The 22,904-nt window shown below is 37.4% G+C and overlaps 1 protein-coding gene and 1 pseudogene across 1 annotated transcript; one reads left to right on the top strand and one right to left on the bottom strand.

Moving 5' to 3' along the window:
- Positions 1-4,241: 4,241 nt before the first annotated feature.
- LOC147854380 (AT-hook motif nuclear-localized protein 1-like) lies at positions 4,242-7,754 on the bottom strand. Its single transcript, XM_087331202.1, has 5 exons — positions 6,874-7,754; positions 6,076-6,143; positions 5,691-5,822; positions 5,011-5,172; positions 4,242-4,894 (listed from the first exon to the last, which is right to left on the bottom strand). The coding sequence occupies exons 1-5, from the start codon at positions 7,424-7,426 to the stop codon at positions 4,604-4,606; spliced, it is 1,206 nt and encodes a 401-aa protein (XP_087187328.1). The 5' UTR covers positions 7,427-7,754; the 3' UTR covers positions 4,242-4,603.
- An 11,638-nt stretch (positions 7,755-19,392) lies between these two features.
- LOC147854379 (uncharacterized) lies at positions 19,393-21,240 on the top strand (annotated as a pseudogene).
- Positions 21,241-22,904: the final 1,664 nt, after the last annotated feature.

The following is a 22,904-nucleotide window of genomic DNA, read 5'->3' as shown; positions in this document are numbered from 1 at the left end:
AAATGAGCTGCCCGAAGCAAAGAGAACAAACCTTCACAAGGATGACTAATGCAGGAAAAGAGGGGAAATCATGTGCAGAAAAACAAGTTCAATAAACTGAGACAGGAAACAGAAAGAAGATGCTTTTCCAAGAGATGTTTCTAGCTTGAAGGAAATTCTGTGAAAATTGAAGAAATCAAAAGAGGGAAGACGAGTAAGAAACGGAAGGTGGAACTGCAAGCTGTGGAAAATGAATGGTACAGGAAAACAAATTCTGCAAGAATCTAAGAAATCCTAAGCTCGACAGGGAAGATCGACTTCAAAGATGAGGCTACATAACCGCAGGAAAAAATAAAAACGAGTACAGGAAGAGTAATTCTGCAAAAATATAAGAAAACCTAAACTAAACAAGGAAGATCGAGTGGCAAAACCAGACGAAAAAAAAACACTGCATGAAGGAACAATTTCTATGAAAGAACTGAAGGAATCGAAGGAAACAAACCTGGGAAGGAAAGATGGGAGTGCGTCCGAAACTTGCAAGCTTCTCGAAGAAGGTTGTGCAGGATCTGGCTCTTGACGCAAATCCGGATCTAGAAGCCAAAAAGCTCTCGTTTTTTGCTTCTTTGATCTGACAGCCGAGGAGGAGGAGGAACAACAGCAAAGGCTCTCGATCCGTGGATGAAGCAAGGAATGGAGGGAGGGGACTGAAGATCAAAGAGGGGATCAGCGATGGAGATGGAGATGGAGATGGAGATGCAGATGCAGATGCAGAAGAAGATACAGCACAAGATGCAGAAGAAGAAGATGCAGAAGATGGAGATGGAGAAGAAGATGGAGATGAGAAAAAGCAGAAATGCCATTGAATTCATGGAATTGGGTTGGGACGGGGGGGGGGGGAGAAAAAAGGAAGGAATTAAAATTAAAAAAAAGGGGAAAAAAGAAAAGAAAAGAAAAGAAAGAAAGAAAGAGAAGGGAATTTACTGGAATAATTATAATTGGAATTAGTAGCGTCTTTTATATTTTGGGGGACGATTTCCTGAAGTATGTGTGTGTGTGTGTTATATCAATTATGTATGTAAAATGATTTTGATGCCCAAATTTAGATAATGAGAGAAGAAAATGAAGATGCATATGATGTGTTGTGGATCAATTGGGAAACCCTAAACCTAAAGCAGGAGGAGGAGGAGACAGTATTTAGAATTAGAATTAGAATTAGGTTTAAAAAATAATAATTAAAATTCAGAGACAGAGAGAGATCGATCGAAGGAAGGATAATATAAGGTTTTGTTTTGGGATGATATGGTGGTGGGGGGGGGGGGGGGAGGGAGGGATTAGAAGGTAATAAATAGATGTAATGGATTTGCACACATATATATACATACTTATATATAAGTGTATGAAAAGAAAATAGAAGAGAATTAATGGATGGATTGGATTGGATTGGATTGGATGGAATGGAAATTAGAAAACTGGGATTGGATTGGATTGACTCTAACTTTTGCGTTCAATTTCTTTGATGCCTTTGATTTGAAGGGGAAAATTTAAAAAAAACAACAACAAATTTGGTTCTTTTTGGGTTTTCTTTCCAAGATCTTCTCTCTCTCTCTCTGTATATATATATATATTATAATTTATATACATACATAATATGTACATACTTATATATGTATATGTACATATACACATATTGTGCGAATTAATGTTGAGTAGATATACATACATTATTACATATATATACCAAAAACCAAAGAGAGACAGAGAGACAGAGAGAGAGCTCTCGATTATCAGAGAGAGAGGATTACATAACATACCCCCATCCATCCCATTCATTACATTACAGACACAGAAGAGAACATCCTATCCCATCCATTACATTACATAACATAACATGATGATGATACATACATACATACATACATAGCATACATATTCAGACAGATTCTAGAGTCTGTTTGGATTAGTAGAGTATCATGCATCATTTCTCTCTGCACACACACACACACAGACACACAGAGAACACAACCCATCTCTTTCTCTCTTTCTCTCTCTCTCTCTTTCTGTGTCTGTTGTCTCATCTCAAAAGACTTGCGTCTGCCATGCTTCTTCTCTGCTTTCTGCTTTCTGCTTTCTGCGCTCTCTCTCTTCCTTCTTCTTTAGCCCCTGCCCTGCGTGTCAATGTGGCTATGGCGGCTCTCTTCATACTTTCGTTGCTCTATAAATTCTTATATCTTCTTGCTCACTCACTACATACATACATACATACATACATACATTCATACATACATACATACATATGTAATTAGTTAAGAGGTTCTAGACTCCATATACTATTTGCTAATTCAAACAAATCACTTTCACCATTTAGAATGTGATTCGTTCGTTTTGTTGAAGTTCCTCGGCCCATCGTCTCACGCAAGCGAAAACATGCTAGCTAGTAAGTCGTTCAGGGATTAAGGATCATTGTCACATGGAATTCTGCAGGCATTTCGTTGCAATTTATTACTTTATTCCAAGCGAAAACAAGCGAATTCGTGTAGCTAGTAAGTCGTCGGGGATTAAGGAGCATTGCCACACAGGAATTCTCCGTGGCATTATTACTTTATTCCACTATAAACATAATATGTTGAAATGCAATTTATTGCTTTGTTCCACTATAAAACATAAATATGTTCAAGAGAGGGCGATCCGTTTTGTAAACAACCATCCTTCTTAATGATTCACGATGATATTTTTAATCAAGCCCCTAGACAACTTTTTGCAAGAACCAACCAAGTTTGGGAGGTGGACATTTTGCTTTAAAAAAGTTCGAACCATGACGATGTTGTGTATACACATCATCGTCTATTATGTACAAAGCGGGATCATGAGTAGCTTTATTGTTCGTGGATTCTAGGCTACTTCTCCACCATTAAGAACGATACCTACATTTTCAACCTACCCCCATTGCTTTAACATACTAAAGCAAAAAGGATGTCGACCCCAACATTAGAAGAATCGCCAAAATCTCACACACTAAATTTACAGAGTTGTACAAGTGAGACACGACAAAAAAGGATGTATATATGATAGGAAGAAGCCTTATATTCATTCAATTGTTGAAAAATTCAAGCAAGGTGTGTCGGAGGAAAGGCCCAAAGGAGGAGGAAAACAAGAGGTTACATGATAGTGTGTGATGCAAGCTTGCACCAAGGGCCATGTTGAATTTCTCTATAATGTACCAGTTTTATCATGTGTTCACAAAGCATTGCCTTTGTACATTTTTCAACAAGAAAGGATAGATAATGTAGACATCACCTTCATATGCCAACAAACAACTATGCTAAATTCCTCTATAGTGCACGGATTTTGCCATATGACCACAAAGCACTTCCTTTCTAAATTATTTGAGAAGATGAGATAGATGATTTAGACATCCCTTCCTTTTGCCTTTGATCCAATGAATGCCTACTTACATGGGCATGGATACATAGGATGGGGTGTTGCATTGCAACAGCAAATTTAGGTCTTTGTAGTAGAGATTTGTTTTGTGCATGGGACCATCACCTAGACATATTTTCTGCAACGCAGGTGTGGACAAAAAGAGATGGCTTTCTACTACTCACAAGAACCATTTGAAAACCAATGGGGCCCAACAATTTTTGTGAATTGTCCATGTCCTCAATTTCCAACAAGCTTCCATAGTAATTACCCATAGTCTAAAAAGAAGAAGTAGAAGAAGAAGACAATGGTGTTGATGCTGATGATGTGGTTTGGTTTTGACTTTGGTTCTTGGTTGTTTATTAGTCTTGGTCTTTTATATTCCGTGTTCATTGATATGCTCTAGAATTTTGTCATTATTATATGAGTGGCATCTTAGATAATGGAACTTAGTACTCGTTGTCTTTTTTTGTACATCATTTTAAACCACATACAGATTAATCTTTTTGTTTCTTCATGTATCAGGGATTAGGGTTAAATCATTATGTTCCACAGTGCCTACATGATCAGGAAGATGAAAAATAGTGAAATCTGATGGTGATGATGATATATCATGTTCCTCAGGAGGCCGGTAAAACATGACCTATGTGGAGGAGAGAGAGTGAAAGAGGTAATGGCATACAAATTTGATAGAATGTACATTCCCTCTCTTTTACACATTTGCTGCTATGATTTATAAACCAATGCTAAACAAAAACAAATGGATCGACAGAGATGAGAGAAGGCAAAGCAAGCCATGAGAGACAAGGATATTCATATTTATAACTCACATCGAGACCCCGCGTTGAAACTCCCAAATAATTAGTTGAAATTTGTCCTCTGCGTCATATTGGATCACATCGGATTACAATGTAGTTACAACACATTAATTGATGATTGTACAAATTAATAGTCAAATAGTTGGTAGTTAGCATGCCATTTCATGTATGCTCATGCTGAAGCCGCCATGGTTACTGAACTAAGTCTTGGTGATGGATCAGCAAGATATTCAAAAGAAACTAGAGTGTTTGTTTCCTTTTTCATCATCATCATCTACATCTTCATCTTCATCTACATCTTCATCATCATCTTCTTCTTCTTCTACTTAAAGAATCAACACAATACAACATTCAATAGAGACATTGAAAGAGGGGTTTCGTTTCAATGATCAATCGCCTGGTAGTGAAATATTGACATATGTGTTGTGTCTCGCATCGGGACCAGTCCATGACACAGGGTGAAAAACACCATGAGTTTGTGGGTGAGGATGCTGCTGAATGGTGCTGCCATGACTGTGTGAAGGGTTTTCAAACTTGGCTAAAGACTGGTTCATAGAATGATGCATTGCTGGGGCTGCAGGAGCATTCACATTTAGCCCTTGAACATCACTCGGAAGGCTGCCCTCGGAATCCAACGATCTCGATTTCTCTTCTTCAGACACAAATGTGCCTACAACTACCTGCAAATCATTGGTTTGTTAAGTCCCTTGCAAATGTCAGATTTCCTCTTCTTCTTCAATTCACTAATCACAAAATTGCACAACTATATTTTTTTTGTTTTGTTTTTCTTTTATACCTGAACTGGGCTAGCTGCCATGAGAAGTCCAGCAACTCCTCCTCCAATGACCCTCCCATCTGGACCTGCTAAAGACACACTCAATCCACCTGTTCTTCCATATATATTGCCACTCTCCATCGGGAGAAATGATCCCGAAAGAGACAAAATCTCAAATCGTCCCTGTAAACCAAAATCTTCAGTCACAAAGGGTACACTAAATCTTACAAAATTGTTAAAGCACAGCATAAAGAGAGAGTGTCAAGGATTTTTTGATGATGATATGCATTATATTATCTCAACCATCGATTGCACCAGAAGGTATATATGAAGTCTAAGTACGTGTGAAGCCTTTAGGATTTGTCAGTTGATTCAAAAAAGCTGGGTGTAACGTTCAAGTGTATAGTATGATTCAATTCAGTTTCCTTCTTCTTCTTCTTCTTCTTCTTCTTCTTCTTCTTCTTCAATCCCTATCTCACAATGGGATCAAGGGAATTCTGGAAGCTATTTTGGTGGAACATCGAGGGGGTAGAACTCGATCTTCCTAACCTGGAAGCTATATGATTGGTTCATTTTAAATGTCAATCAAATGGAGAAGCAATTTGAAAGACCCATTACCCCAATCCGAGAAAAAGAAATTAGAATTAAGTGAATGTTAGTATCTTTCATTTTTGTGAAAGAAATGGCACAATAAAGCCCACCTCATAGGTTACAGTTCCGCCAGAAGTTGCGGGTTGACGGAGTGTGATATTGGAAACAGCGCCATTAGCTGACAAAATACATACAGCACATGATCCTAGCTGTGATAAGGACATTATCTTCATGGCAACATCCTGCATTTCACAAGAGGTAGGTATGAGCATGCATATGAAGAAGAAAAACAAACCCCTTCAATTCCGCCTTCGAAAACAAAACAGAGCAAATAAGAAGAAAGTATGCTCAACAGCAGCCTTTAATATATTTTTAAAATGGAATAACTCCGATCACAATTGTCAGTATGGCCTTAATATTCACAAGACAGGAAAAACTTCAGGAAATCGAGGTACATACATAAAAGAGCAGAAGTACAAAACAGAGTTATCTTACCTCCCCCGCTGCAATTGTTATCACATGTGGAGTGAAGCCGACTCCAGCTGTGCCTGTTGACGGCCTCTCTGGTAAAGCACAAATATCGATGCACCATGATTAATCCTTAGAAACAAACTACTTTGAGAGTTGTCCATCAGTGTGGTGCTCATGCCCTTGTGCATGCATACATACACACACCTACAGGAAGAAGGGAATCAAAGATGTATTCCCTCAACTGTAGTTGGGGCGGTTCGGAAAATCTAAATATCCCCAAACCAGTTGTTTTTAGAGACAATGTGTTTGATTTAGAGCTGAAGCAGCTTCTCTTGCCTCTGTTGCTATTCCAATATGTTTGAATATGAATGCATACATATAATGCATACCAATGTATACATGTATGCATGTGTATATATGTGTTCATGTATGTATTCATATACATATGCATATACATGTTTATTATATGTATACATACATATATACGTGGGTACGTATGCCATATATATATATATATATATATATATATATATATATATATATATATATATATATATATATATATATTTGCACTCCGTTACACATACATACATAGCTATATGTATGTATGTATGTATGTATGTATATATGTATGTATGTATGTATGTATGTATGTATGTATGTATGTATGTATGTATGTATGTATGTATGTATGTATGTATGTATGTATGTATGTATGTATGTATGTACGTAAAACACTACAGGTGCAAGAACAATCAATTCAACATTCAACGATGTCCAGAGAAACAACAGAGGGTTCAAAGGAAAATTAGGTGTAAGTACCTCGAGCTGCTAGTTGTTGCTTCTTTCCCGAGCCAGGAGGCCGGCCTCGCCCTCTTTTCTGCATGCTTGGTGAAGCCGCAGAGCTCGATGCTTGGGCGGGGGCAGGGGCAGGGGCAGGGGCAGGGCCACCAGGAGCACTCACTGGATGAGACACCAAAGCCAAGTTGGCCATACTTCCATCCGGTCCATACTTCCGGGGCCGTCCTCGCTTCCTCTTAGAAACAAGCGGTACACTGCGGCCGGTTATGTCACCCACATGCATAGGATGTTGGCCAACTCCAATATGGCTACTCAGATTGCTGCCCATTTCAGATGTATAGGCAGGCATCGGGTTTGTATTGATTGTGGGGTTCATGTTGTTATGGACAAAACCCAAAGGGCGCCTCATGGGTGATGGAGCATGTAATCCATGAGGCATATTAGATGGACCTAGGTTAGAGCTCTCACTTGCCCCAGAGTGATGGTGGGCATCAATAGTTCTTTGCAGAATTGCACTAAAAGAATTGGGTCCTGGTATATTGTTGGTGTTAGCTGATGAATCCCTGCCTTCCATGCATAAGTTAGGGCAGGGGAAGGTCTATTTCTCCCCCCTTTAATACTGTTGTGACAAATAAGAAATATACCTAAATTTAGAGTCTTTGTGTCAAATTCTGTTATATATACATGTGTGTGTATATATATCTGGATGTTAAGAAGCCATTAGTTGAGTTTGGTTGAACACTGGTCTTAAATTGAAGATGCTGAATTGTAGGGCTGCTTTTTGCCATACCTCTTTGTGTATTGTGTTGAGGGGGAGTCCGGACCTTGACTGTAACAGGAGAACTCTTTGCAACAAGCTGAAAACAGAGCATTAAGCCTCTTTTTATGTCAGTGACTATTTTGTGTTAATGCTAAGCCCAAGCAGAATTTTATGTTTTATGTTCTGAGTCATGAAAACATCTTTGTCTTCTAATGCTAAGTAAGCTTCCTCTTCTTCTTTTTCTTCTTCTTCTTCTTCTTTATTTATGCAAAAAGGGCAAAAACAGGGGAGGGGGGCCAACATCAAGTGTTGCTCTGTTTTCTTGATGATGATGCAGAAAACAGGGCACTAAACTAGGTTAGTAGTTTTTTTCAAGTGCTGTATATATGTATATACATAGAGAGACAGAGACAGAGACAGAGACAGAGACAGGGGTAGAAACAGGGGAGATTGGAGGAGGGTTATGGGCCAAATTTGAATTTTTAAGGTAATTGATCTAAAGAGAGAAGTGGGAATAGAGAGAGGAAGGGTAAAGCTATAGCAACAACCATGGGCCATTATTCAAAATTCCAGAGGTCCTTTCATGATGATGATAATCATCATCATCATCATCATCATGAGCACCATCAAGTTCAAAATAAAGAAAGAAAGAAAGAAAGAAGAAGAAGGAGAAGAAGAAGAAGAAGAAGGAATTTCAAGGAAAAACATCTTACCTTCAATCAATAATTCAAGTCCCTTGCTTTGTCTTTCTCTTTGTGGATGGATGGATAAGGAGGTTAACACTCACTACCTTTCATTTTGGATTGGGCTTTTGTCTTGTACCAACCAACCAACCTCATCCCATCCCATCCCATCTCATCCCATTTCACCCTCTTCCTCACAATCTTTTCAACTAACTTAACTTATCATTCCCATTATTACCAATCCATGAGGCACAGCGCGCCACCCCCTACCTTGTTAATGACAACAAGAGCAAAGACTTGGATTCTCTCTCTCTCTCTCTCTCTCTCTATATATATATATATATATATATATATATATATATATATCGCCTCAATCACTAAACCTTCGGGTTGAAAAGCCTCGCAATCCGATGCTTCCGAAACATTTATAGACATGAACACGATCACAGAGAGAGAGAGAGAAGGATACAATGCAACCTAGATGGACGTAGCTCAGTTGGTAAGGTTGCCCAATCGAGACCATGTGGTCATGTGTTCAACCCCTACATTCCATAGTGCCATCTTCTAGTGAAAGAAAGATATATATGGTCTAATATATAGAGATGAGAAATTTGGGTTTTGAACCCAAGATGTAGTAATAGTAGTGTAAACGACTTACTTCTAGGGTAAGATAATTACAATTAATAAATAAATAAATAAGTAAAAACAAAAGAGGGAGAAGAGAGATACCATCCACACCCTACACTTCTCTTTGTTGACTCTCCCCCTTAGTAAACTTGTGGGTGCTTGCTTCGTGATAGTGTGATCATCCGGATGCGGAGATTTCCCGACTCGCGCTTTCGCCCACTTGCCCCCTTTCTCTTTGGTCATTTCCCTAGATTTTCTGCAAAGCTCGTTTGCCACAATCTTCTTGAACACACTTTAGTCAATAAAGCATCGGTTTGTATTTTGAATCTTGAAATCCTTTTACACAAAGGGAACAAGATCCGAGATTGCTGCATCGACACTTCTATTAAATTCCTAATAAACTTATTGTACTTTTTCATACAAGTTTATGAATGATAAAAGAAACTCAACCAATAAGAGAAACAAGTTACCCAAACATATTCTTGATAAATAGTTGTGACATCATGAAATGTTGAACTCACTTTTGCTTTAATTGGATTATAGGATTGCATTGTTTCTATGTGTGTGGTTAACTTGTTAGTAATAGTATTTACTTTTGTTTGTGGTTAATTTACGTGGAAGTGTTACTACACAAAATTATTGTTATAAAAAATATCGTAAAATTTAACAAATTTAGTCGAATGCAAGCCTAGATTATGGACATGTTGCCCCTTTTTTTTTGCTAAATCAGTGTGCATGTTCAAACAACATGACAATACAAAATAATATTGCCATACCTACTACAATAGTGAGGATCTTATGGCAACATAAAACCTCTATTTGTGTTGTAAAACTAAGTGATTTAAGGGCAACTTCTCCAAGTACAAGTGTGCAAAACTTAGTTGTGAAAGTAGCGTATATATTAAATCAACATTAGAATACAAATAACCCTTCTTGTTCCTATTCTATCGGTGAGGATCTTATTAGCAATTGGCATGGTTTGCTTTGGTTTGGGAGTCTCAAACTCAAATCGCTTTCCACCAAACGATAAAAAATTTAGAAACTTAAATAGAACCAAATTGACTTGTGAAATTTTAAAACCCAATATTTTTTAGCCAAAACCATTCAAATAATTGTTTGAGGGGTTTTCAAGCTGAAACCAAAATGTTTGAGAGGTGAACAAACCATTAAGTGACATTCACTTTTGGCTCCAACCGAATGTTGGTGATTGTACATTCAATTTTCAACTTTTGAAGAAAGGCTTACTTTAAAAATAATAATTCAAAAGAAAACTAAAACTCAAGAGAATTCTCGAGGTTTAAAAACTTCATGATAATATCATATATCATGTAATTTGTATACGTAATAAATATTTCAAAATTGTACTCCCACACCGTTAAGCCTATAAAAGTTGAAAAACGAATTTCTAAACTTGAATCAAATTGGTTAAGCCATTAAGTATTGGCTTCGTGATTTGATTCAAAATGAGTTGGTTATAAATTTCTAAATGTGAACCGGGCTAAACCACTAAGCAATGGCTTCACTAGATCTTATGGGAAGGTTAAACACTCTAAGCCTGAATTCAAGATTATCAAGAAGAGGATTGAAGACTTGATTGCAAGGGAATATTTGGAGAGAGACACGGAGAAACCTAATGTTTTCAGGTACTTGGCGTAATGATGCGAGAAAAAGAAAGAGTTGGGCATTATTTACATGCAAGCAGTGAACCAAAACTGTTGGAGAAAGTTCAACATAAGTTGCTTACCCAATATGAGCAACAACTATTGGAAAAGGAGCATTTAGGATGCCATGCATTGCGGAGAGATGACAAGGTGGAGGAGCTGTCAAGGATGTATTGGTTATTTTGTAAAATAACGAAAGGTCTCTTATCCCATTGCAAACATTTTCAAGAAGCATATCACCGATGAAGGAATGACATTAGTAAAGCAAGCAAAAGATACAACAAGCAATAAAAAGGCTGAGAAGAAGGATGTTGTAACTGGATTAGACCAGGCATTTGTACGGAATGTGTTTGAATTGCATGATAAATATCTGCAATATGTGAGTAATGCTTTGTACATCATTCCCTCTTTCACAAGGTTCTAAAGGAAGCTTTTGAAACAAAGGTGTTGCTGGAAGCAGCAACACTGAGCTATTGGTTGTATTTTGTAGCAGATATGCTTTTTAAAACTAATGGAAGGATATATTGTTTAGAAAGAAAAAAGAAGGTTAAACACTCTAAGGGCTTTGTCACTCTTATCGAATCAACTTACCTTGTCAACATCTTTGTAACAATGAACACCATCATCTCAACTATAGTATATATATAATCTTCTCATGAATGATATACATACATACTCACAATGTTTTATATATATATCTTTTAAGCTACATAATGGTACAATGATTGACCGATCTCATGGCCTAAAAGGAATGACAAATTGTTGTGAAGGAATGGATTTTCGTACATTTGTAAGTGTGGGATGAGTTTGCGCTAGTATGTCATTGCTATTAGAGGAAGGAAAAGGAGAGATCTCATACACCCAAGAATCCAAATAATGCAACACACCCTGCAATTTAGTTATTTTTCATGTTTATAGGGGAAAAACTTGCCCTTAATAGTACATGGATATTGTTATTGTTCTTGGAGGTCTATTATGTCTATGAGACCAAACATGAAATATTTTTATGTAGTATTTGTGGAATTGAGCAATGACTCTCCATGTTCAAGAAATTTACTAATGAACATTGCAATCTAGAGTGCACATTATGACTATGGCGATTAGTGTTACCAGGAGTTAGTGGAGTATTTGTGAAATTGAGCAATGACTCTCGATGTTCAAGAAATTTACTAATGAACATTGCAATCTAGAGTGCACATTATGACTATGGCGATTAGTGTTACCAGGAGTCAGTGGTGTATTTGTGAAATTGAGCAATGACTCTCCATGTTCAAGAATTTTACTAATGAACATTGCAATCTAGAGTGCACATTATGATTATGACGATTAGTGTTACTAGGAGTCAGTGGACTTCCAAAACTACTTCCCTTCTTTTTTTTCGCAATAGGTAATTGTATTCATTATTATGTTGTACAAAAGTCACAAGACAACGAGCATTCCTAAAAAAGCAACTAAAGAGACAACTTCACGCCAAGGAGCCAAATCATCGTTTGTAATAATGCCCCTCATCACTGTGATGTCAAATTACAAGTGAAGGAGACCTTCCTAAGAGATGATATTGGCTATGCATTCCATAATGGGAATAAAAGATGAACCCATTTAGATAGTCCAACAATGCAAACAACACCAAAAACATAGAATTTGTTACACAACCATCACATATGCAAAAAAATGCAACCACACATCCATGATTTAGTCACATCTTAGATAGGTTATGCCATTTGGCTTGATACAAACCTGCATTGACAAGTATCCTAAATTATATGAGAAATGAAGTAGGGACCATTTGGAATGTTGCATCTTGAATGGCCAACAATAAACGGGAGCTCACCCACTAACATGCACAAACAAATAATTTGCATTTGAAAGAGTTTTTTTAAGATACCCCATCATTATTGTAAACTTCCATTAATGTTGTCCTTTTTAAAGATCACAAATGGAGATGTCCTTAATACTTATAGTCAATGACAGTTGATCCTTGAAGCCATTCCACTCTATATTGTGGATTTCTACTAGCCATGACGGCAAAGTTTCTAAATGGAATGGCCCCCATTCTATTAACCATTGTTGACGATTCATGAATAAATGACATATATTTATTGATAGATATTGGGTATTGTCATTAATTGCAAGTTTATCATAATTGATATATTGAAGATCAAAATGCTTGAGGGTATTGCCAAAACATTGGGACATGCTAGACATGTTCCTGAGTTGAAGAAAAAATTGATACCCTTGGAATATTGGATTCTCTGGGCTATAGTTTGTTGGTCAAAGGTGTTTTTAGAAAAATTGCAAACAACTCTTGATATGATGAAGGGAGATATAGACGGAAACTTACATAAGCTACTTAGAGACTAGACCCATTGTTTTAGATGGAGCATTAAATCCAACAAAGCAGACAACTACAATGGTACATGTGGTTAGGCCATCTCAATGAATATAGGCAAAGCAGGTCGCACACAAACAATTATATACTATTTGGTCCTTTTTCTCTGATGATCTTTAATGGTTGAGGTGGCATATATTATATACTATTTGTATATTGCCTCGGGCCACTTTAATTTTAATACCAATGGAGGATATTTTTTATAGAAAAAAAGTTGCACACAAACAATCTGACAAAATGTGTGAAGCAGTGCAATTTGGAGCTCTACGAATTTCATGTTATGGGGGAGTAGAAAATGTTAAGTTTCAAAACCTTGCCCCAAATTAGCAAATGCTTTCTTGATTATCATAATTTGATTCACAAGGACTTGCTCTCGTTGCATTACATAGAGTTCTATCCATTTTGTCAAATTTATTGATCCTTGGAAATGTGCCAACATACTTTATGAAGTATGGATTTGAGGTGGTCAAACATTTTCAAACAATAGAAGGTTGAGTTCGAAAACTGGATATGCATAAAGTTGAAGTATATTTTAAGTGACAGTAGGACCAAGTACAAAGACAATGCCTTTCTAGATTTCTGCAAGAATGGAGAAAACACTCACCTTGGAATTATTGAAATATGAATATAATGTTACTTCAAAGAGCTCAATGAATGAGGCTCAATGCAAGATCACTAAAGAGTTTCTAATTTGGTAGGAAGATCATCTCTAATTGCACATTTCCAAGTGTCTCAATTGATATGTATATACCATGACATGAGCAAACAAAGCGAAATGCAAAATCAAGAAAAAAATGTCATTGGCTAAGTGAAAAGGTGTTAATGGGTGTTTGTTTTGAGATACAAAATCAAAGAAGTTCTTGAGTAGAGATGGTACATTTAATAAAGCCAATATGTTGAAGAAAGAAGTTAATGAGTTAACTCTTAGAGAAGATTGAGTATTGAAATGAACCATTAGTGTGGCGCTCAAAGAGATGCATAGTCCAACAAGTCAAACTCAAGATGAAGAAGAGAACCACGAAGCACCTATATTGGTAATGGTAAAGAAAGACATATTGTCAAAACACCTAAGGAAAATGGTGGCATGGTATCATTTGCTTTATTAATTGATAAGGAAACAAAATCCAATTTTGAATATTCAATTAGTTGGAATGCATGAGAAAGTATCAAACTTCGAAATTTAGGTAATTTCCCAATCGGGAGATCGGGATGTTGATCGCAGGCTTCACCCTGTGGTATGTATAGAAAGCACGCTGCCTAAAGGTCTTCCAAGATCTAGTATGACCCCCAAATTCCCAATCAGGAGATTTGTATGTTGATCACAAGCTTCACCCAATGGTATGTATAGAAAGCACGCTACCTAAAGGTCTTCCAAGTTCATGGATGTATGGTTCGCAATTATCAGCTGCTTACGAGGGCAATTGGTCGAGGTTTGCGGCCACTCCAACGACGAGGTCATTGCCTGTTTGCGCTTTTGGTAGAAATGGTGGAACACGCCAATGGTGACGCAAGGAGGAAAGGCCTAAGGTGGAACTACCAGCCCCTACGCTGGCTGTTTCCTACTCACCTCCCACCGTCCCTTCGTTGTAGGCCACAAGATCCAACTTTGTACTATCCAGTGATGAAGGGCACTAGTTTATAGCTATAAGTACCTACTTACATTAAGTAGTCAATTTGAAAGGATATGTACGTAGTCTAATATTCTTGAACTCGATCAGGGGGTGATTCTCCGATTTATGTATAAGCCACCCTGTATAGTTTTTTTGTAATAATCTCTCCTAACTAATGGGAAAGTAGCTTCTTTTTGGAAAAAAAAGAATTCACCAAAAAATGAAGCATTGACAAGAAGTTGAAAGCCCAATTAGTTCTCAAAGGATACTCACACCTAGAAACTCATGAAGGAAGAGGTATAAAATATTGAGATGAAATTATATGTAAGAAACAAGAAGAAAACAAACAATGAGTCATACATTTAGCTTAGAGTTAAAAAGATAGAAAGTTAGAATGTGTCTAATGATTAATTCATATCAGCCATTATGGCACATTCTATCCCAAATCAAGAAAAGTTGACATTTCTAAGATTAGTCACAAGGCAACAAAAGTTTCAATGATTTAGTGAAAGAAGAATAATTTGTTTTTCATTCACAAAAACAAGAGAAGGCAGAATGTGAGGGACGAAATGAAACCAAAGGTATAGAAAAATGGAGAAAACTTTAAGAAATACTTTCATTATCATAATAATTTCTTTATCATATGATAGCATCATCGGCAGATCCGATGGGTTGAAAGACAACGATTAGCCATCATCCAACAATGGTCGTCCTCTCTCTTTCTTGAGTCAGTGGGCCTCCACATAAGATGGAACTATCAAGTCCCTTTTGGGATTTGTAGATAACATTTGTAAAAATATATAACTAATGGAAGGAAATTTGTTTTTGGAAAAAAGAATTAAAGAAAAAGATCCTCACGTTGTTAAAGGGGGTTTAAGGATTTTCACTTAGACAAGTATGCAACTTAAGCAAGAGTAGAACGTGCCATGTAAGTTGTCAATGAACTTGAAATTAGGTATATTGAAGTTAAAATAATAGGAATCGGTCTTGTAAGAAAGATATTTTCACCAAATTATTCAAAAGGAGGTGATGCTAATATCTTCACGAAAATGTCCATTCTAAAAATAAATGGTAGATACTAGCTTCATTCGGTCCCTTGGTCAAATTAAGGACCTCATCCACACAAATTGTTACCCATTCCATGTCACCCTTTTGGTACTCCATTTTTTCGATGCTTGGACGTTGGTTGTTCGATGGGCCGTAACATTATAACAAATTATGTGCATGTTTGACCATTTTTATAATTATGAATTAATACAAGCTTTATATATTTAAGGCAATAGGTGTAATTTGAGAGAATGATTGACCTAAATTTGAACATGGCCATTTTTAGAGGGTTCTAGAAACTTCTAGAAAACCCTAGAAGCATCTCAACCACACTAATGAAGGGTGGTGAGTAGCCTATAAAAACCACTAGGGGAGGGAGGGGGAAAATCAAGGAATGAGCAAAGAAATCAATCAGAGTTAAGAAGCTAGCAATAGCTTTACGGAACAAGAAGTGTGAAGTGAAGAGGAAGAAAAATAATTGAGAAGAAGAAGAAGATAATGATTTCCAAAGTGCCTCTCGTGTGCCTATTCCTCCATTGGCTGGTGAACCTAGGGAGCTTATTAAGCTTGATGATGAGCTTCTAGAGAACCCCACGATTTCCAGCTTATCTGGAGTGGATAACCATGCATAGGATTTGGATGAGAGTCCTCAAAAGGACGACGAGGAAAATAATGAAGACACCCTTATTGCCATGTAGAATTTTGTAGTACCCCTACATTTTTGTAAACCATATAAAAACATTCTTGTAAATTCAATCTCGTTATAAGTATATGTTTCATTCTCGTTTATAAGTTTCTTCCTTTTAATTGTTCCTATCTTTTACATTTTAATTGTAAGTTTCATTCTCAGTCTAAAGTTTTATTTTAGAAGGATGAATATAATTTGATTAAATTGTCTACCTTATGCATTTCAATGTTTTAGTGTGCGAATATATTATTGGTATAGGTACACTCACTTAAATCTAAGTTTCAAACTTTTCGTTGTTTGATACAATTAGAGTGTTGTTAACGCATTTAAATGTTATTAGTACGTGAACGTTACTTTAGGATGTAAATTACTTTAAGTCTAAGGATAATTCTTTTCATTGATGTGAAAAATATATTGCTACATTTGATAGAATTTGATCATAGAAGATTGTTATACCGTGGTCCCACAAATGTGTGTGGAATCTTCTCTTACACCAGAAAGTTTGTCCAAATGAATTTTACCCAAAGGTTTATCACGCACGCACACACACACACACACCTAAAACTCCTCATGATTCTTGAATCTAGATATCAAATGTTTATACCATGTTGATATGTTGGGAGTTCCCAACATTTTATATCTAGACATCATTGATATCCATCCTTTTTCAAAAAAGTTTCCTAATTTAATAGTCAATTGAAGAAATTTTAACATGTCTCAAATGCTTAAACCTTTGCCGCATTAATGTATTAATTGCATTTGGTCTTTTAAATTCATTAACTTTAAAAATGGTCTAGAAACTACATGTTTAATAGATTTCTACCAACTTCTTAAATTAATAACTCATTTGCGAAGCACTCTCTTTCTTTCTCAACTCGTGGCATCTCAACCTACGCGGTCTTCCTGTACCTCATTCTCACCAAAGCATCCTGGATATAGAATTTGCAGATGACACAACGGTTTACCTACAAGGGGACTTGGAAAACCTCCAAAAGTTGGAAAGTGGGTTAGTTGTATTTTGCAAGAGATCCAATGCCATGATCAATTGGCACAAATCCTACGCAATATGGCTTTCTCATGAAACACATCCGGCGTGGCACCTTGGATCAATCAAGGAGCGAGCACAAAATATTTGGGCTTCCAAATTGGTTTCAACATACCGCCAAAGACTATGATTGCACCCGTTATCCATTCCATTTGACAAAAGCTAATACATTGGAGTTCGAAAAAATTGTTGTTAGCGGGTCGCATCATAGTGGCAAACCAAGTACTACTCGCAACAACATGATACAGTCTATGGACAATCTCCAAAGAAGGTATACATCAGATTCAAGAACTGGTCCGCAACTACATTTCGTCTGGTAAGGAAGACCATGTAACTCGTGCCAAGGTGGCGTGGTCTATACTCACAACGCCTAAGTCGAGAGGGGGATTGGGTCTTATTGATCCCCTTTCACAATCAAAAGCCTTACTTGCCAAATTTGTGGTGTGAAGACTCCAACCCGGAAATGACTGTTGGAAAATGCTACCGCGGTTACGTTTTGCTTACTTTAGGCCAAGAAAATGGGTCAATTGGGCCCCCCAAATGGGATGGATTCTAAACATGGATCTCAAACCTAGTTTCTCCCACCAATTGGAGGATAGATTTAGTGCATCCATGTGGAAGGCATGGTGTGACATTAGACGAGGGCTCAAGTGCGATCAACCGAGTTCTGAACCTGCCTGGCTCAGTTAACGTATCTTATGGAACCCATGTATCAAGGATGAATCTAATCAACTACTGGGATCATGTAAGGGGTTGTCATGGGGATACATTGCAGAAGGTCTAGGAAAAAGTATAGAATGTTGGTGACGGTTTATGTCTCTGCCACTACAAGATCAAGCCAACATACTCCATGGAATTAGGGGCAGACGGACTATGAGATCGGAAATCATTAACGCTCTATTGATTAGGGAAACTGCTACTCAAAGGACGACAATGGAGAAATGGATAGGCCACGAGGAGGAGGGATCTCTAATCTCGAGAGGTAGGGGAACACCAGACAGTATCAAAGGCTTTGAATTGTGAGACACTGAGACACCAACACACAATAACACAATTCGAGTACTCGCGTATACTGGTCATAAATGGATTGTAGATCCTGATCTGCTCAAAGTACAACCCGATTGGCACATATGTACTCATGAAAACACATGGCTACGTAAGGTCAATTGGGACCCTTTGCAATGGACATGGCGGGATCCTTACGTAGGGCAAGGAAGCAAACTTATCCCTTTCTTCCAATGCAATGGACAAAATGCTTATGAGTCACTTGACTTCTCTTCAAGAAACCATAAACAAGAAAGATGAAGAGATTAGGACGTTAATGAAAGAGAATGCTAAGCTCCAAAGTGTTGTCATTCAGAATGAAAGTCTTAAACAAGTGGTTGCAAAACTTCAAGAAGAGATTCAAGAATGTAAAAGAGGTTCTTTCGAAAAATGAGCGCCTTAACAAGATTGAGTTAAAGGAAGCATTAAAAGAAGAAACATTGGACACAATGAGGCAGGATGTAAGTGAGATGAAAAATGTGTGTACAACGAAGTCATGGGCCGATGTATGTGGTGGGGATGTGCTATCAAACTCATCTAATATGCATGTGATGCATCAAGATAAGAATATAGAAAGCATAGATGTTCGAGAATTGAAAGAACGTGAACAACGATCAAAGAACATAGTCATCCGTGGGATTAAAGAAGAGAGTATGGAAACACCCGCGTCCCTTGGAAAGGCCATTGGTGAATTTTTTAACATGCATTATGGGATGTCAGATGTGAATGTATATGGGGCACACCGAGTTGGGAAACATGGTGTTACTCGCTCCGGAGAAAGGCCTATTGTATGCACAATGACAGATGATACAAAGTGGCAAATCATACTCGAAAATAGTTGGGTATACCTCAAAGGTACGCAATGCTTTGTGAGTGAAGATCGTACTATCTCACAACAAAATGCTCGCCATAAAGCATATGAAGAAAGATTAAAAAATAAGGTTAAGGATGTGCCTAAAGATGGAAATGTAGGCAAATAGGGACACATGATCTATGAGACTAACCCACGCCTTTTACGACTATGGTTTTGGAATTGCAATAGTTACCCATGGAATGCAGGATTTGGCATAAAGGAGTTCACCGATGACTCGGATATCACACTTCTTGTTGAAACATGGGAGCATGATACTGAAAGGATTCAAGGTTTAGGAAACTATAATGTACACTCTTTGATATGGAAGAAAAATCTAAGACAAAGAAGAGGACAACGAGGTGTGACATGTTTGATTAAGAAGGAAATAGAGAAATATGTGTCAATCATAAAAAATGATGAACATAAATGCTACATATGGCTCAAAATAGAAACACCTAATGATTTGCCCACTTTTGTAGTTGGATGTTACATTCCTCATCAAGATTCTAACTTTTATGCTTGTTTGGATAAAGATAAACCTTTTGCCAATCTAGAAGATGATATTGCTTATTTCAAATCCAAAGGGGAAGTTATTGTCTTTGGTGACATGAATGCTCGTACAAGAAGTTTCCAACTTGATTCACAAGAATCTTTCATGCCACATATCTTAAGGATGCAAGAGGATATGCAAATGCATAACCACTCTTCTAGCGATGAAAAAGATCCGGACCAATTTGGGAAGTTACTCCTACAAATGTGCAATAGTACCGGATTGCTTATTGCAAATGGTATTTCCTTATGGCCCAACACTAATGGTTTTACATGTAGAAAACACAACGAAAATAGTGTGATTAACTATGTGCTACTTTCCGAAGGTATTTTGGATCGTATACATAACTTCTCACTTGGTGAATGGACACCGGAATCCGATCATAGGCCTTTATGTATTGATCTCAAATGTATGCATAGGTTTGATTGTGAGAAGGCTATTGAAGTTAATAAACAACCGCACTTGAGCATGAACCTTAAGCGAGCACCCATGTATTCCAAGATGGTTGAGGATATGTTACAAATGACAAAGATACAACATGGTGCCACATGCAAATGGGAAGCTTTCAAGAAAGTTATTCTCTCCTGTACAAACAAATGTTTTTCAACCAACCGCACATCTTGGAAATGCACCAAGAAACTTAGGAAAAAATGGTTTGATAAAGAATGTCGTGAAGCTTGAAAGTGCCTTACGGTTTTGGATGTAGTTAAGGATGTAGTTAAGGATAAAGAGAATTACCAAAAGCATTTGCATGAGTATAAAAGGCTTATTCAAAGAAAGAGAAGAATATGGGAAGTTACTCAACAATTTACCCAAACGCAAGAGAAAGCACATGCATGTGCTAAATTTTGGGGAAATCTAAAGGGGAAACGTGTTGAGAGTTATGGTGACTTAACTCTTCACGACTTGTCTATGCATTGTAAGAATTTATATGAGTTATCTCTTGCCAGAAAGATGATGTGTTATGGTTCTCTTTCACACATGCCTCCCTTCTTTACAATTGAAGATATATGCATAGGACTTAAGAAATTGGCCTCTCGAAAGGCAAGCGATCTTCAATGTATAAAGGCTGAAATGCTCAAATGGACGGGAAAGGAAGCACATATATGGATAAACGATATGTTTAATGATGCATTGCAACATGGTATGTCGTACGATTGGACTACAAATTGGATCAAACCTTTACATAAAGGTGGATATATAAATAATGTAAACAACTATCGAACAATCATGGTTGGCTCATTAATGGCAAAATTATTTGGATGTATGATGGAATCAAAGATAAGTTTATGGCTGAAAAAAATGGTAAGAGAGCTTATGGACAAGCTGGCTTTCGGAAACACCATAGCACCATTGATCACCTTATCACCCTTCGAGTATTAATGGAGGAAAGTCGCCTTAGAGGTAAAGGTTTATATTGTTGCTTTGTAGACATTAAGAAAGCTTTTCATATGGTACCTCGTGAGCATCTTTGGAGGCGAATGGAAGAACTTGAGGTGCCAAGTGAATATATGCTTGCAATTTCTCGAATTTATGAGAAGGTTATATGTTGTGTGCGCATGAGAGATAAACTTTCAGATTTTTTCAAAAGCACTATTGGTGTTAAGCAAGGATGCCCACTCTCACCAACACTATTTGGTCTATGCATTGATGAATTTGAAGAAATGGTTACCAAGTTTGCAAAGGAAGAATGTGTTGAAGAAGTTGCCATTGGGAATGTTGTGATTATGCTTTTGCTATATGCAGATGATGTAGTACTTTTTGCAAATACTTTAGGAGATGCACAAAAGCTTATGAAGGCATTGGAAATTTTTTGCATGCATACTAAATTAAGTGTCAATAGCTCTAAAACAAAGATTATGCTTGTGAAGAGACAAAAAAGAGATAAACCATGCATTATGTACAACAATGAGCCACTTGAATGTGTGGAAAGCTTCAAATATCTTGGCCTTGAAGTCCCTTCAAATCATAGATGGAATGAATGTGCTACACGCCTCTTAGAGACAGGTAAGCGAGCATACTATGCATTTGCGAACACATGCAATCTTGGAGATATTAAGTGTTGGGTCCTCAAGAAATATCTTTTCGACAGTTTGGTGACACCGGTTCTTTTTTATGGGGTGGAAGTATGGGGTGGTAGCATTCCTAAATCTATGTGGAAAGAGTTTGAAAATGTCCAAAAACATTTTCTTACAAAGTTTCTACAAGTTAAGAAACAAACGCCCTACACCCTCCTCCTTGAGACAGGATCGCTTCCCATTGAGATCATGGCCATGGAAAGGGTTGTTGAATACATGCTTAAGGTTCAAAAAAGTCCCTGACATCGACTTCCTAGAATTGCGTGGGAAGCAAGCAAAAAGATCCAAAAGATGCATAAAAGCAAAATTTTGTGTTCCGGTTGGATGCAAGATATAGAAAAATGGTTTGGTAGATGGGATGCGAGACACTTGCTTCATGATGCATCATTCGATTCCTTTGTAAATGAGGCCTTTTTGCAATGCCAATGTATCATGATATGGGACAAATGTGGAGGCTCATGCTTCACACATTATATTACACATGTTGCACCTAACTACAAAACCATATTCTTTGCGGAACAGGGAAATCATACACATCGATACATGTTAGAGCCTATACTGTTATCTGCCATTCGAACCATTGCTTCCATGCAACTTAGCTCACATGCATTGCGATGTGAAATAGGGCGTTGGGGCACAAGTGATGAAAGTGGTCAGCTATGCACACTTTGCCCTAAACAAGTTCGCGAGTCTGAGTATCACACTTTAATACAATGCTCTGCCTTTGATCATATTCGACCATGCTTTCCACATCTCTTCGACTGAGCCCAATCCTTGCATGAATTCCTCTCACAACCACAATGTGCACTCTTGATTGCAACATTCATTGGTAAAGTTCTTGAACATCGAGAGTCACTACTCACTTTCACACGTATCACGTGAAATGTAATATTTTTGGTCTCATAGGTCATATTTGACCTCCGAAGTCGATAATATAATCTATCTATCTATCTATCTATCGATCTCTCTCTCTCTCTCTCTCTCTCTCTCTTATATTGTGTATCTGCATTCTTTATG

The sequence above is a fragment of the Azolla caroliniana genome, unplaced genomic scaffold, assembly GCF_043228905.1.
Source record: "Azolla caroliniana isolate FFs.n. ecotype wild unplaced genomic scaffold, voAzoCaro1.0.p SCAF_15, whole genome shotgun sequence".
Classification (NCBI taxonomy): Eukaryota; Viridiplantae; Streptophyta; class Polypodiopsida; order Salviniales; family Salviniaceae; genus Azolla; species Azolla caroliniana.
Note: the sequence above shows the minus strand (reverse complement) of the source record. Positions and strands in the feature narration are given on the sequence as shown.